General features: G+C 42.0%; 1 protein-coding gene across 21 annotated transcripts in view; it reads left to right on the top strand.

The window, feature by feature from the left end:
• The window catches only part of sipa1l1 (signal-induced proliferation-associated 1 like 1), a 432,358-nt gene that overhangs the window by 366,032 nt on the left and 48,989 nt on the right, over positions 1 to 17,337 (top strand). For all 21 annotated transcript variants that reach the window (XM_072265599.1, XM_072265573.1, XM_072265549.1 and 18 more), the window contains one exon: positions 2,912 to 3,039. In XM_072265599.1, the coding sequence (XP_072121700.1) occupies positions 2,912 to 3,039 (128 nt within the window). The remainder of the gene's footprint in view (positions 1 to 2,911; positions 3,040 to 17,337) is intronic.

Below are 17,337 nucleotides of genomic sequence, written 5' to 3'. Positions count from 1 at the left end.
ATCATCCAGCGTCTGCAAAACAGTTTGGGCTCTTCGTGCGCTGCTCTGCTTCAGACCTTATCACTGTTTTCGTCCACAGGCTAATCAAATGAGTTGAGTTCCAGAAATACAAAGTGATCACTCAATACATTCACTTCAAAGATAGGCAGTAAATGCTGGTTTAGTTCATTACTTCCCACTTCCTATGAATTGATTCTCATTCACAAGTTCATTAAGGCTTTGATTGACATTGGCAGATATTGGTCTCTTGGGCACGGTGACCTGCATCCGAACTTATCAAGCTAAACCTGTTGAGGTGCTATAGAGATCAGTGCTGGGTTCAACCATTAACAGTCTATATGGATAAAGGGGTAAAGTATAGTTATTCACAATTATTGAGGATGCAAAGGTAGTTGGGAAATCAAATGATGAAGAGGGCATTGACTGCAAATAAATACAGATAAATAATTCAGTGGAAAAGATTTGACAGATAGAGTATAATAAGGAAAAGTGTGAGTTCTTGCGGTTGGAGGGAAGAAGATTGCTGCAGTGAGCAGAGCCTAAGGAACGCTGCAGTGCAGATGGATCTGAGTGTTCTTGTATAGGAAACACTTAAGTTAGCATGAAGTACATTTAGTAATTATGAGGGCAAAAGAGAAGGTGTACAAAAGTAAGGGGATCTTCAAATTCATATTTAATTATCATTCAACCATACATGAATATAGCCAAACGAAACTGTGTTCCTCCAGGACCAAGGTGCAAAACATATTGCAAACAGCACACAGTGCACCACACATCACACAAATAGTACATATGGTTACAATAGATGGTCGCTATAATTATATAAGGTTTTGTTAAAACTATACTTGGGTACTGTGCACAGTTCTGGTGACCTTACTTAAGAACGATATACTTCCATTAGAGGCAGGTCAAAGGAGAGTCAGTATGTTGATTCCTGAAATGAAGGGATTGGTATGGAACAAAAGTTTGATTGGGTTGTGCCTGTGCCTACTCAAGATTAGAAGAATGAGACATGATTTTATTGAAATGTCAAATTCTAAGAAGGGTCCTTAGGGAAATTGAAAACTAAGAACCATCATCTCACCTTCTTAAGACTAAAATTGAGTGGGGGTGGGGAGAGGTGGAATTTCTTCTCAAAAGATACTCTGTACTTCAGGAAAGCCACGGGAACTCAGGCTTTGAATATATTCAAGTCTGAGGTAAATTATTGGACTAAGCTGACAGAGAATAGAAGAAAAATGAGGCTGAGGCCAAGTGCAAGCATAATCTTATTAATGGCTCACAAACTTGAGAGACCATATCATCTGCTCTTTCTTCCGTTTCAGTCAGAAGTGTATTATAAAGAATTAAGGCAGCTGGTGTTCCTATAAACCCTTTGGGTGGTTTCAAACATCTATTGTGTGATACCCCACTATCTCAGAATCTGTTTGATGAATCCCTGTGTGCTGTTTGCCAAAAATGTGCAATCTATTATGAAGATCATCAAATGGACATGACGAACAACCTCCTAAGTTTTTTTTCTCTTTCGCATCATTTTTAGACAATCAGTTCTTGAGATGCTTGTCTAGCACATAGCATTACTGATTATTTTGGAATGTGCAAATGAGCTACGCAGCTGCAAATCTGTGGGAAAAGTCTAGTCTATTTAATGTTGCTATTTATGTACTTTTAATACTGGTTATTTATGTATTTTCCATGAGCAACCACATTAGTCTGGGTACAGTTCCTTCAGTTTGGTAACAGAAGCATAGGTTTTGTTAAACCTATTAGCCAATTGAAATAATCAAAATGATCATTTGAGATTTTGTACTGTGAAGTTGCACAACACAGATCTCCTCCATGCATTGATTTTATAAATCTGGATGGAAAATGTGTATAATAATTATATTCTTCTCATAGGTACCCCATGTACAATTTAATCTCCAGGATGATTATTTAAACTTTGATAACTTACAACAAAGCAATTTCAACAGTGGGGAAGGGGAAAACACTGGAAGAAACACTGTTTGTAATCATTAGCTCCTTCCCTCTCTCCTAAAAATGTTAAATAAGTTGATTTTTTTTGTTTCGCTGTATGATTTCCTTGACAAAGGTTTATATCATCGCTGGCAGCAGTTGCCCATAATCCAGCAAGATGTTGCTGAATATTGAAAGGAAATGTGTTTTTATTGCAAAAATATTTTATTTAAAATTGAAATAATGTGCCTAAAGTCAATAAATAAAGAAAACTGCAGAAGGCTTGACAATTGTATATAAACTATGTATCAGTAGTGCCAACTCAAACAAATATACATACATATTCAAACTATTTAGAAAATGTTGCCAGTAATTCTGTTTGTTATATTGTCATATTGCTATGCTGTCTAGATTAACTATTAATAATGCTTCAAGCTAATTGCATAGCCCAGGCTTTCTGAAATGTCACAATTGATGGATTGAAGTCTAAATTATGACTAAACAGCAGAGGTTTATCAGCAAATTTAGAGATAGTGTTTAAACTGTGCCTAGCTTACGCAGTCATGAGTGTAGAGGAAGAAGCGCAGGGTTTAAAGAGAAATTTAAAGAAAGTCTGAAGGGCATCTTTTTCACAGAGGATGATAACGAAGGTCTGGAATTAGTTGCCAGGATGGCTATTGGGTGCACAGTTCCAACATTTCGGCTGTCCTTCAGAACTCCAGCACAATCACTCGAAATTGTAAATAGCATTCGTTGATGTAGTAAAGATTCTGGAATAAGATAATGGAGAACAAATTTTAATCTGGTAATTAAGAAAAGTATGACCATCTTGTTCATCTTTTGAAAAACATTGTCAATAATACAGAAACTAACTGCTTTGAAATATAATTTAGTGACCTAATTGTTTACTTCACAAGCCAGTAATCCTGTTCCTTTTCTTCATTTCCGTCTACAGATTTGGTCTTAATCGGAGGTCTCCTGGGTCAGTTGATCGTCTGAGCTTTAATGAGGGCAGTGGTAGTGGTAAATCCACACCCATCTGGCAGAAGAGTGAGGATGGCAACATTGAGAAAACCACAGCAGGTTAGTGTGACGTCAGCTATGTGTTCGCTGTTCAATGTCAATACTATATACAGTGCATATAAAAGGTATTCAGCCCCCTTGGTAGTTTACATGTTTTGTTGTTTTACAACACTGAACCACAATGGATTTAATTGGTTGTTTTTTTTAACACTGACGGGCAGAAAAAGACTCCTTCGTGTCAAAGTGAAAACAGATCTCTACGAAGTGATCTAAATGAATTCCAAATATAGAACACAAAATAATTGATTGCAGACGTATTCACCCTCTTTAATATGACACACCAGATCTTTACTGGTGCAGCCAAATGGTTTTGAGAGTCACATAATTAGTTAAATAGAGATCTGTTTTTGGAGACATGTCTGCAGTCAAGGTGTTTCGATTGCAGTAAAAATATGCCTGTATCAGGAAGGTACATCTGCGGTGAGTCAGTATCCTGGCAAAAACTACACAGTGAAGACAAAAGAACACTCCAAGCAAAGGTTATTGAATAGCACATCAGGAGAAGGATACAAGAAAATTTCCAAGTCACTGACTATCCCTTGAAGTACAGTTAAGTCAATCACCAAGAGATGGAAGGCATTTGGTACAGATGTAAATCTGCCTAGACCAGGCCGTTCTCAAAAACTCTGTGACCGTGCAAGTAGGGGACTAGTGGGGCAGGCCATCAAGAAACCTATGACAACTGTGGAGGAGTTACAAGCTTCAGTGGTTGAGATCGGGGAGATGGCACATACAACAGCTGTTGCCCAAGTGCTTCACCAGTTGCAGATTTATGGGAGGATGGCAAAAGGAAAGCCACTGTCAGGGGAAAAAAAACTCACATGAAATCTCAGCTAGAGTTTGCCAGAAGGCATGAAGAAAACTGCTGGAAGGAGGTTCTGTGGCCTGATGAAACCAAAATTGAGCTTTTTGACCATCAGACTAAGTGGTAGGTTTGGCATAAAACAAACACAGCACGTCATCAGAAACGCACCATCCCTACTGTGAAGCATGGTAGTGGCTGCACCGTGCTGTGGGGATGCTTCACTGCAGCAGGACCTGGAAGGCTTGTGAAGGTAGAGCGTAAAATGACTGCAGCAAAATACAAGGAAATCCTGGAGGGAAACCTGCAAGAGAACTGCAACTTTGAAGATTTCCAGCAAGACAGTGACCCAAGCATAAAGCCAAAGCTACACAGAAATGGCTTAAAAACAATGAAGTTAAAGTCCTGGAGTGGCCATGGCAGAGTTCAGACCTCAATCCTATTGAAGGTTTGTGACTGGCTTGAAAATGGCTCTACACCCACAATCCCCATGCAATCTGACAGAGCTTGAGCAGTTTTATAAAGAAAAATGGGGAAAATTGCAGTGTCCAGATGTGCAAAGTCGATAGAGACCTATCCACATAGACTCAAGACTGTAATTGCTATGAAAAGTACATCTACTAAATACTGACTTGAAGGAGTGAGTAAATATGCAATCAATTATTTTGTGTTTAATAATTGTAATCAATTTAGACTAATTTGTAGAAATGTGTTTTCACTTTGACACAAGAGTCTTTTCTGTTGATCAATGTCAAAAAGCCAAAATAAGTCCTATGTGATTCAATGTTATAAAGCAATAAACATGAAAACTTCCAAGGAGGGTGAATCCCTTTTACAGGCACTGTGTTTTTTTTGACTGGGTATTATTCAATTGTTCTATATTAAATTTTCTGTAATTATTACATAACTGGTTATTTTAATATGTTTATTATGGTGTTCATAACCAAACAAAGCACGTGTCCCCTAGTTCTACTCCCTCTTTGCTTTAATCATTATTAAAGTTATAGCTGGTCTCAAATTTCTCAGATTCAAGCACTTTTTTTGGAAAACAATAAAAAGCTTTCAACAATTCCTTATTTGTCACCCACTGCCAAGGGAAAGGCAGACTGCAGGGACAAAAGAATGTAGGCTGCTGTGACTCAGATGATGCAGTTGAAGAATGAATGGAAATTGGAATGCTTGTTTTTTTAAATGTTTACTTCTGCACATCATAGCCAACACTTTCCAAGCCAAACTGTATGCATCTGTATGTAAAGCACCCATTCATTTGTCAGCCAGCCTGTTTAATTGTTTAAAAAAATTACTAAAAGTACCAGAAGTACTCTGCAAGCATATTGACTTTGGGAGAGAGAAAAAGAATAACATTTTGATTATTGGTGCTGAGGGATGAATCATTTATTTTACTTGTGTACAGGCACACAAAAGAAGGGAAAGGACGGAAGAAAATAATCAAATGAAAATCACAACAAGGTAGATTGTGGTGACAGATCAAGCATCAAGATGTTCTAGACTTTTGTGCCTCCTTCTTTCTTCCACGCAGAACTAAAGAACAGATTGGTGGTTAGATTCCAGGTCAAGTCAGTGAACCAAATGGGCAGGTGTGCCATAGAGATCCAGTGGATGTGGTGTACCTTGACTTTCAGAAGGCATTTGATAAGGTACCACATAGGAGATTGGTGGGTAAAAGCAGAGCTCATGGCATTGGGGGGAGGTTATTGACATGGATAGAAAATTGGTTGGCAGATAGAAAGCAAAGGGTGGAAGTGAATGGGTCTTTCTCGGAATGGCAGGTGGTGACTAGTGGGGTGCCACAGGGCTCGGTATTGGGACCACAGCTGTTTACGATTTACGTCAATGATTTAGAGGAAGGCATTGTGAATAACATCAGCAAGTTTGCTGATGATACTAAGCTGGGTGGCAGTGTGACATGTGATGAGGATGTTAGGAGAATTCAAGGTGACTTAGATAGGCTGGGTGAGTGGGCAGAAACTTGGCAGATGGCGTTTAATGTGAATAAGTGTGAGGTTATTCACTTTGGGAACAAGAACAGGAAGGCAGATTATTATGTGAACGGTGTGGAGTTAGGTAAGGGTGAAATACAAAGAGATCTAGGAGTACTTGTTCATCAGTCTCTGAAGGTGAATGAGCAAGTGCAGCAGGCAGTGAAGAAGGCTAATGGAATGTTGGCCTTTATTACAAAGGGAATTGAGTACAAGAGCAAGGAAATCCTTTTGCACTTGTACAGGGCCCTGGTGAGACCACACCTGGAGTATTGTGTGCAATTTTGGTCTCCAGGGTTAAGGAAGGACATCCTGGCTATGGAGGAGGTGCAGCGTAGGTTCACTAGGTTAATTCCTGGGGTGTCCGGACTGTCTTACGCAGAGAGAGTAGAGAGACTGGGCTTGTACACGCTGGAATTAAGGAGATTGAGGGGGGATCTGATTGAGACATATAAGGTTATTAAGGGATTGGACAAGATAGAGGCAGGAAATATGTTCCAGATGCTGGGAGAGTCCAGTACCAGAGGGCATGGTTTAAGAATAAGGGGTAGGTCATTTAGGACAGATTTGAGGAGAAACTTCTTCTCCCAGAGAGTTGTGGAGGTGTGGAACGTGCTGCCTCAGAAGGCAGTGGAGGCCAATTCTCTGGATGCTTTCAAGAAGGAGCTAGATAGGTATCTTATGGATAGGGGAATCAAGAGTTATGGGGACAAGGCAGGAACCGGGTATTGATAGTAGATGATCAGCCATGATCTCAGAATGGCGGTGCAGGCTCGAAGGGCCGAATGGTCTACTTCTGCACCTATTGTCTATTGTTGCACCCTCAGCTTAAGACAGCCACAGTTATGCCATCTAAACCAGTTCCCACTTATTTGATCAGTGACATTGATCTTATTAAAGCTGTGTGACTTTTAACAATTTAACAATTTTGTCAGTTAACTTGTTTTAAGGGAATTTATTAATTTTAATGTTACATTAATGTTTTTACTTGTTAATTATTTTGATGCATTCACCTCTGTCTCTGATATCAGAGAAATTTAGAAAAAGTGGAGAATGCCAGACCTGATTACACTGCCAGGCTGTTCTGCCTCACAGAAGTGCCATCAATGCAATGCCAGCATGACTCTAGGAGCTGCATAAATAGAAAAGATTGTGCAAATGTCAGACCAGTGCAATGGTGGGGATGGGGTTAGGGGGTGAATGCAATTTAAACATACCACAATAAAATGATGAACAGAACACCTTCAAGGTTAGCACCCACTAATCAAACAGAAATCTTGGTTGAAATCTGAGAATGTTTTTGCAGACGTACCAAATCTTCTTAAACTCCTAATGAAATATAGCCACTGTCATGTCTTCTTTGTAGCTGCATCGACATGTTGGGTCCAGGTTAGATCCTTAGAGATATTGACACCCAGGAATTAAAAACTGCTCACTCTTTCTACTCCATATGTTCAGAGGTAAAAAAACAATACATACAATGAACTCATAAACAAGAAAGAATCTGCTAATGCTGGAAATCCAAGCAACACACACAAAATGCTGGAGGAACTCAGGAGGCCAGGCAGCATCTAAAGAAAAGAATACAGCCAATGACTTGGGCCAAGACCTATCAGCAGGAACCCCTCAGAGTTCCTCCAGCATTTTGTGTGTGTTACATACAACAGACTTTTTGGGAATCTTAATGCTGCTGCATTCTTTGTAAAAAAAAAAACATGATTCCTGTCCTACAAATGTCAGAATTCTCATGCTCTTCCATAATCCTTTTTTTTTCTTACCATGGAGAAGTGTTACTATTCTTTCCTGGATAATTTACAGTGTTTTATTGAGGAAGCAACTTGTCACATCCTGCCAATCAGAGAATGTCTTCTTAATCCTTGCTCTGCTTCATCATCCACCGGTTGAGCAATTATGAGCCTATTTCACAAGTTTAAACTTCCTATGCTTTCATGTTTCCAAATGATCTCCTGTGTAGAAATGATCTCTTCTGCAGAGCATTTTCAGTTGTCTACTGAAAACTGATGTTAGGAGCACTCACACAATTAATGACTTCAAAAAAAAGCTTAAGTTACTCCAGTACAATCTACTTATCACAAGTCCATGGTATCTCTTCCTAATAAACATATATTTGTCAATTATTCTGCAGAAACCTTTCTCTGGCCATCAATATTTGGGTTAAGGGTTTTAAGTGAGTGTAACCATTCGGTTAGCAATCTCTGCAGAATAAGTTGCTTATTTATTATTGTACTCAGAAAATTTTACTTTTGTTTGGACAGCTTTGCCCTCACAAATTTGTAGCCATCAAGCACCAAGTTATATTACAAGCTATAATTATTGAAATTGGTAGGATATTGCTTGACAGTGGAGCACTCAACATTTCTGATTGCTGTTGAGACTCCAATTGAATACGAAAGTCAACCAATGTTAAATTTGTAAGAGAAACATTCCTTAGATGTAATGAGGGAAAAAATGTAATATATTTCTTACTTTTATGTCTTTTGTCTTTAGTTTTACAGTTTAAGGGAAATCTTTGAATTAATTATAATTGTTACAAAATAAGTTTTAGTTAGGGTGTCCAGTATAGAAACAGGCCCTTATGCTTAACTACTTATCAAACCTACTTAAGCTAGTCCCATTTGCTTCCGTTTGGCCTATATCCCTCTTAACCTTTCCAATCTCTGTAACTCTCTAAATGTCTTTTGGACATTATAATTGTACCATTTCCACTGGCATCTCATTCCGCACACACCACCCTCTGTGAAAAGGTTGCCCACCAGGTTCCCTTCAAATCTTTCCACTGTGAACATTCACATAATCTATACCATCCTTGATTTTGTACATTGTACCTCTCTAAGGTCAACCTTCACGTCCCCTTTAAATCTTTTCACTCTCACCTCAAGCCTGTGTATGCTCTTTGGCCTTAGTCTCCCCCACTGTGAACGTTCACCTAATCTTTAACCCTCTTGATTTTATATAGCTCTGTCTACACTCCAGAGAAAAAAGACACAGCTTATTCAATCTTTCCTTAAGCCCTCCATTCCCAGCCCAATTTTTGTGAATCTTTTCTGCACCCCTTCTAGCTTAATGATGTTCTTGCAACAGCAAGGTGACAAGGACTGCACACATTACTCCATGTGGTCTTATCAACATCTTGTGTAGTTGTTAAATAATGTTCCAACTCTTGTGCTCATTAGCCTGATCAATTAATACAACTGTGCCTAACGTCTTCTTCATCACCCTACCTAACTGTGTCACCATTTTCAGGGACCTATGTAATGTGCCCTTGGGTCTCTGCTTAACAATACTCACCAGGGCCCTGCCCTTTCTTGTTCAAGTCCAGACCTGGTTTACTTTCCCAAAGCACAACACTTCGCACTTGTCTGAGAGAAATTGAATCTGCTACTCATTCACCCACTTTCTTAGTTGGTGTCTTATTCTGTAAACAGTAATAAAAAGTCTACTTACCAGCTTACTAGCTGACATGTTTAATATGAAGTGTTTAGATGAGTGATCTACAGATTGTGGTAGGGCAAGACGAGGGGAGGTGGTGCCTGCCTACTGATCAACACTGGGTGGTGCTCAGACACAGTGGCACTGACAAGCTCCTGCAGCCCGGACCTGGAACACCTATCGGTGAAGTGTCGTCCCTACTATCTGCCACGGGAATTCACCTACTGACAGCGTCATATTGACATAGGTCTACATTCCCCCCCCCCCCCCCCCTTTAACCAGGCTCTGAACATACTGTATGCCAACATCAGTGAATTTGAGACCAGGGATCCAGAGGCTTTGCTCATTACAGCCGGGGACTTTAACCAGGCCAACCTCAGAAAGGCGCTGCCAAAGTTATACCAACATGTCTCCTGCCCCACTAGAGGCCGGAATATACTTGACCACTGCTACACAGCAGTCAAGGATGCCTACCGTTCCGTCCCATGACCTCGCTTCGGAAAATCGGACCATCAGGCCATACTCCTCCTCCCGGCTTACAAACAGAAACTGAAGCAGGAGGTCACGGTGTCAAAAGTAGTGTCGCGTTGGATGGAGGAAACTGATGAGGTCCTCCGTGACTGCTTTGAATCAGTGGACTGGTTAGTATTCAAGGACTCGGCAGCTAACCTCGATGTGTATGCCTCAGCTGTCACGGACTTTATTTGGAAATGCACGGAAGACTGTGTGTCTTGCAAGACGATCTGGATATTCCCTAACTAGAAACCTTGGATGAATTATCAGGTCAACTCCCCTTTAAAGGCTAGAGCTGTGGCTTTTAGGTCCGGGGATACCAGTCGCAACACAGAATTCAGGCGTGAACTCCGGAAAGCCATTAAGGGTGCCAAGAGGCAATATCGAGCCAAGTTGGAAGCCCAGGCGAACCAAAGGGATGCCAGTAGACTATGGCAGGGTCTAAATGAAATCACTGGGCGCAAAGAAAAGGCTGGGAATATCAATAACTGTGGCGCTTCTCTTCCTGACGAACTTAAGATTTGAACAGAAGTGGAGTGTCCCGCTCCCTCCGGATGAACCGGACCTGGTGGCATTGAGATTCATCGTCACCGAGGAGGATGTTAGAAGGGCCTTCCTGAAGGTAAATCCAAGGAAGGCGACGGGCCCAGATGGCGGCCCAGGACAGGTTCTCCGGGCCTGTGCAAGCGAGCTAGCTGGAGTGTTTGCTGACATCTTCAACTGCTCCTTGCTTCAGTCTAAGATCCCCTCATGCTTTCAGAAGGCAACGATAATCCCAGTGCCAAAGAAGAGCAAGGTGGCATGCCTGAATGACTATCGACCTGTGGCTCTGACATCAATTGCTATGAAGTGCTTTGAGAGATTGGTTATGGCACACATCAGCCACAGCCTACCAGTCAATCTTGACGCTTTGCAATTCGCCTACCGGAGCAACAGATCAATGGCAGATATGATCTCTCTGGCCCTGCGTTCCTCCTTAGAACACCTGGAGAATAAAGACGCATACGTAAGGCTCCTTTTCATTGACTACAGCTCTGCCTTTAATACCATCATTCCAAATAAACTGATTACTAAGCTCTGGAACCTGGGCCTTGGCACTCAGATCTGCAGCTGGATCTTCAACTTCCTCACAGACAGGACCCAGGCTGTAAAAATAGGGGACAAGCTCTTCTCTACAATCACTCTGAGCACCGGTGCCCCACAAGGCTGTGTACTTAGCCCCCTGCTGTGCTCACTGTACGCCCATGATTGTGTAGCCAAGTTTCCATCAAACTCAATATATAAGTTTGCTGATGACACAACAACTGTAGGCCGTATCTCAGGTAATGATGAGTTTGAGTACAGAGAGGAAATTAAGAACCTGGAGGCATGGTGCGAAGACATTAACCTATCCCTCAACGTCAGCAAGACGAAGGAATTGGTTGTTGACTGCAGAAGGAGTAGCGGACCGCACAACCCAATTTACATCGGTGGTGCGCAAGTGGAACAGGTCAAAAGCTTTAAGTCCCTCGGAGTGAATATCACAAATGACCTGACTTGGTCCAACCAAGCAGAGTTCACTGCCAAGAAGGCCCACCAGTGCCTTTACTTTGGCCTGTCCCCTAAAACCCTCACTAATTTTTATAGATGCACTGTAGAAAGCATTCTTCTAGGGTGCATCACAACCTGGTATGGAAGTTGTCTTGTCCAAGACCAAAAGAAGCTGCAGAAGATTGTGAACACAGCGCAGCACATAACACAAACCAATCTTCTGTCCGTGGACTCACTTTACACCGCACGTTGTCGGAGCAGTGCTGCCAGGATAATCAAGGACACGATCCACCCAGCCAACAGACTTTTCGTCCCTTTTCTCTCCGGGAGAAGGCTCAGGAGCTTGAAGACGCATACGGCCAGATTTGGGAACAGCTTCTTTCCAACTATGATAAGACTGCTGAATGGATCCTGACCCGGATCTGGGCTGTACCCTCCAAATATCCGGACCTGCCTCTTGGTGTTTTTGCACTACCCTACTTCCCATTTTTCTATTTTCTATTTATGATTTATAATTTAAATTTTTAATATTTACTAATTTTAACTTTTTAATATAATATTTAATATTTGTAATCCAGGGAGTGTGAAGCGCAGAATCAAATATCGCTGTGATGATTGTACGTTCTAGTACCAATTGTTTGGCGACGATAAAGTATAAAGTATTTCGGAGCGGCACAGTGGTGTAACTAGTAGAAGTGCTGCCTCACAGCCTCCAGAGGTCTGGGTTTAATCCTGATCTCTGCTGCTGTTTGTGGAGCTTCTCCCAATGATTGTGTGAATTTCCTCCACCTGCTCCAGTTTCCTCCTGCAGCCCGGAGGCATGGGGGCTGATAGGCTAATTGACAGCTTGAGATTGACCCTTGTGCAGTTGAGTGGGAGGATCTGGGGAAAATTGATAGGAATGCGGGAAGAATAAAATAGGATTAATTAAGATTAGTATAAATGGTCAGCACCGTCTCATTGTGGGCCAAAGGACCTGCTTCCATGCTGTATTACTTTTAAATTTTGGCCATGGGTTTAGTTATTGAAGTGAAAATGCATTTCAGTATTGAGAGCTTGAACAAGCCAGCATCCTAAACTCATTCCAAATATTTGAAGGATCTTCTATTGCCAAAAAGCTTTTGTCCTTATTTCAATATTAAAACACGTTTCTGGTTACATGTGGTGTTCTCATGTTCCCTTTCTTCTCTTTCCCTATTCTCTGACCTACCATCTGTTCTGTCTGCAAAAGCCTGTCATTATCATGTGCATCAAATTGCAGTGTGTTTGACAGGGTGGAGTTTAGCTCTGAAGATTCATGGTAATTGTGATGTCAATAATAAATGTAAAACCACCCATCCCCCTGCTGTGTATCCGTAGCCATCGAAGTGGCTCTGCAACACCCAGCAACTAATGATGCAAGTTTATTATTTTAATTGCGCTCAACAACAGAGGACTTTGGAAAAGTCAACAGTGTCATCGATCAGCTTGTACCGATGGCACTCTGCTCTATTGAAGTATTTGTCCATCAGCTTTATTTTTAAGGAATAGTGATTGTGTTTAATCATCCGCTGCTGAGCAGCAGTGTTTTGTAATTAATTTGTCTTGGTCTTTGTAGCCCAACCTGTAAATGCACATTATGAGTCTTCCAATATGGTTGCTTAATGTGTGTCATTTTGGTTGGTAATTCAGATCCCAATAAAACCTTCCAATTGTTTACACTGGAAGGATTAATCATTCCTTCTTAGAGGCAGCAGAACATTTTCTATTAAAGAAAGTGGTGGATAACTCATTTATGATCACTGCAAACATATCAGCTTGTGCTTGTTTTCATCGTTGGAGTCAGTCCAATCCAAGTCTAGATTTGAATTCCTGAGACAGAGTGCTATGTGCAGCCTTGTGCCATATCATCTCATTTAACAATGCAACTAGGGTTGAATTTCTAGCTGGTGATGTTTAAATATTTATAATTAATTATATATGCATTGATTTTATAACTGTAATGGAAATGATGCCTTGAATATTGAATTAATGCTTTTTTAATTTGTGTTGAAATTATTTTATGTTACAGAACTTGCTGTTAAACTTTTAAATGACTTTCCAGTGCTGATAACTGTGAATCTTAGGGAAAAATCTGAATCCGCAGAATGTTATGCAGTTTGTGACAAGCCTAGTTACTGATGGCTGTCTCTGTTTTGGAAATATGCCGAACATCCTGTAGCCAGAGGGGAAGGGGTTTACACTCTGTGAGGATTTAGCAAGTTTCCTTAGTAAATTTTTGGGCTGTATGTACACTGGCTTCCAATTTTTGAGATAGCTCTACTTGCACTGTATATCCCTCCTTCTGCCTTTCAGCCATCTCCATCAACATGGGAACTAATCAGTGATATTGGATATTTCCACATTTACAAAAGGAATTGCATCAATGGCTTCAGTTTATCAGGCCAGTTCACATGACTTGAAACCCCAACTCTCTCACTGCTTAGTTACCACTGCAATGTGTCCTTCTTTTTTGCACCTGCTGAATGAAGGCTGAGATTCTGGCAAATTGTGTGTTGCTCGATGATTGTTAGCATGCTGGGATTGGATCGCTTAACAGCCTCTTGCATTTGCTGATGATTCAGTTTCCTTTGTTTCACAGGTGACTGAAGTGAAAACTCCTGCTGATAGCCCTCAACTTTATTTTCAGGAATGAAGTAGTCTTTTATCCGTTCTTACCCTTGCCCTAGCAAAGGGCACAGCTGAAAAATGTCCCTGGGCTTTCTTTGCCAATAATATGGGAGGAAGCAGGAATTTGAAATTAAAAATAAACTATGATATAGAGTATATTATAATCCTTTGTTCAGGGTATGCATGCCTATTAGCTGATACTTTGTGCTGTTGTCCACTCAGCATTCAGAAAATATACTCACAGAACATAGGATAGTTCAGCTAAGGAACAGGCCCTTTGCCCAACCATGTCTCTGCTGATTATGTACCTATCTAAACTAGTATCATCTGCCCGATATCGCTCTGTTTCCAGCCTGTTCACATATCTGTTTAAATGTGTCCTAAACTTTACTGTTATATCTGCATCTACCATCTCCCATAGCAAAGCCCTTCAGGCACCTACCACTTACCCTGTGTAATAAAAAACAAAATGCCTCATAAATCTCCTTTGACCTTTCCTCCCCCCCACCTTAATCCTATGCCCTCTAGTATTTGATAACTACAGCCAGGGAAAAAGCCTCCAAACATTTATCCTGTCTATGCATCTCAGAATCAAAATTAGGTTTATTACAATAATATTACAGGTTCATTATAATAAATTTATTCACTCATTCTAAGTCACACGTCAGCCTTCTACACTCCACTCCATGCAATATACTGGTGAACCTTTTTTAAAGCCTCTCCTCATCCTTCCAAAAATGCAGTGACCAGAAATGCCCACACACTCCTCTAAATGTGACCAAACCAAAACTGCGATATGACTTCCTAGCTTTTCTACCCAGTGCCTGGACCAATGAAGTCATGCATGTTGTACACCTTGTTTACCACTCTATCCACTTGTGATGCCTCTGAAGATCCCTCATCAATGCTTCCAAGGCATTGACTATATACTGTACTTCCCTCTTACATTTGATCCTCAAAAATGAACACCTCGTAGTTCTCTGCATTTTCCACCCAGATTTTCAACAGATCTGTACCTGCTCTATCCTTTGACAGTGAAACAAGATGGTTTATTTTTCATTTTTAACTTTGTCTTCAACTTTCACCCTGCCCTCAAGTTTACCTGGTCCATTTCCGACATCTCCCTCCCCTTTCTGGATCTTTCTGTCTCTGTCTCTGGAGACAGCTTATCCACTGATGTCTACTATAAGCCTACTGACTCTCACAGCTATGTGGACTATTCCTCTTCTCACCCTGTCGCTTGCAAAAACGCCATCCCCTTCTCGCAATTCCTCCATCTCCGCCGCATCTGCTCTCAGGATGTGGCTTTTCATTCCAGGACGAGGGAGATGTCTTCCCTTTTTAAAGAAAGGGGCTTCCCTTCCTCCACTATCAACTCTGCTCTTAAACGCATCTCCCCCATTTCACGTACATCTGCTCTCGCTCCATCCTCCCACCACCCCACTAGGAATAGGGTTCCCCTGGTCCTCACCTACCACCCCACCAGCCTCCGGGTCCAACATATTATTCTCTGTAACTTCCGCCACCTCCAACGGGATCCCACCACTAAGCACATCTTTCCTTCCCCCCCCCCCCTGCATTCCGCAGGGATCGCTCCCTACGCAACTCCCTTGTCCATTCGTCCCCCCCATCCCTCCCCACTGATCTCCCTCCTGGCACTTATCCATGTAAGCGGAACAAGTGCTACACATGCCCTTACACTTCCTCCCTTACCACCATTCAGGGCCCCAAACAGTCCTTCCAGGTGAGGCAACACTTCACCCGTGAGTCGACTGGGGTGATATACTGCGTCCGGTGCTCCCGATGTGGCCTTTTATATATTGGCGAGACCCGACACAGACTGGGAGACCGCTTTGCTGAACATCTACGCTCTGTCCGCCAGAGAAAGCAGGATCTCCCAGTGGCCACACATTTTAATTCCACATCCCATTCCCATTCTGACATGTCTATCCACGGCCTCCTCTACTGTAAAGATGAAGCCACACTCAGGTTGGAGGAACAACACCTTATATTCCGTCTGGGTAGCCTCCAACCTGATGGCATGAACATCGACTTCTCTAACTTCCGCTAAGGCCCCACCTCCCCCTCGTACCCCATCTGTTACTTATTTTTATGCACACATTCTTTCTCTCACTCTCCTTTTTCTCCCTCTGTCCCTCTGAATATACCCCTTGCCCATCCTCTGGGTTCCCCCTCACCTTGTCTTTCTTCCCGGACCTCCTGTCCCATGATCCTCTCGTATCCCCTTTTGCCTATCACCTGTCCAGCTCTTGGCTCTATCCCTCCCCCTCCTGTCTTCTCCTATCATTTTGGATCTCTCCCTCCCCCTCCAACTTTCAAATCCCTTACTCACTCTCCCTTCAGTTAGTCCTGACGAAGGGTCTCGGCCTGAAACGTCGACTGTACCTCTTCCTACAGATGCTGCCTGGCCTGCTGCATTCACCAGCAACTTTGATGTGTGTTGGTTTATTTTTCATATTGCGCTCAGACCCCGCTTAACTCAGAGGTGGAGCACCATGTGAATCAGTGCTATGTGAGGTCATTAAAACATTACGTAAATGGACATGTGTGCCTGATTTTAAAAAATATTGAACCTGAGATGTAGGATATATTATTTTATGTGTACACTGTAATTCATGGAGTAACAAACAGGCAAATGGGCCTAACTTGTGCATCATGACCTTAAACATCAAGCATTGTTGGTGCTTGATAATGCCCCAGGCCACCCTGAAAATCTTGACATGCTTCAGACCTGCATTCATGAAGCACCCAACACCACCTTGACATGCTTCGGACCTGCATTCGTGAAGAACCCAACACCACCTCATTACTCCAACCAATGGATCAAGGAGTAATATCGGATCTTAAAGCCTACTACCTTCGCATCGCACATCGCAGCAGCAGCTGAGGGAAGTGGGTGGTGGTTACGTCTTATGGAGGAAGGACCAGGCTGTAGGTCCTCCTCGAACTTCGGCGGCTTCTTCAAGTAGGCATTGAGATTTGACTGCCTCTCGTAAAGCAGTTCTCAGTAGAAGGGAATCGTGTCAAGAACATCTCTCTTTGGCTTACTGCTTCACTCCCAGTCAGGGTCGTTATTGATTCGGGTGATCATGGTGATACCAGTGCTGAGGAATTTTGTGGTGATGTTTCTCGCTGGTGTTTTCTCTATCCATGTTCTCAGCTTCACCCAAGGTGAGTTGCTCTATGAATTCTTGAAGCTCTTCGTTATTAAAGCTCTCACCATGAGGATGCAGTAACTCTTCAACATTGCCATCATAATAACATCCTCTAATCCTGCTTCATTGGCCTTATGTTTTGGATGACTGGTTCTGCCTGAAACCCTAGGATGCCATT

Source organism: Mobula birostris, chromosome 1 (assembly GCF_030028105.1).
Source record: "Mobula birostris isolate sMobBir1 chromosome 1, sMobBir1.hap1, whole genome shotgun sequence".
In the NCBI taxonomy this organism is placed as follows: Eukaryota; Metazoa; Chordata; class Chondrichthyes; order Myliobatiformes; family Myliobatidae; genus Mobula; species Mobula birostris.
Note: the sequence above shows the minus strand (reverse complement) of the source record. Positions and strands in the feature narration are given on the sequence as shown.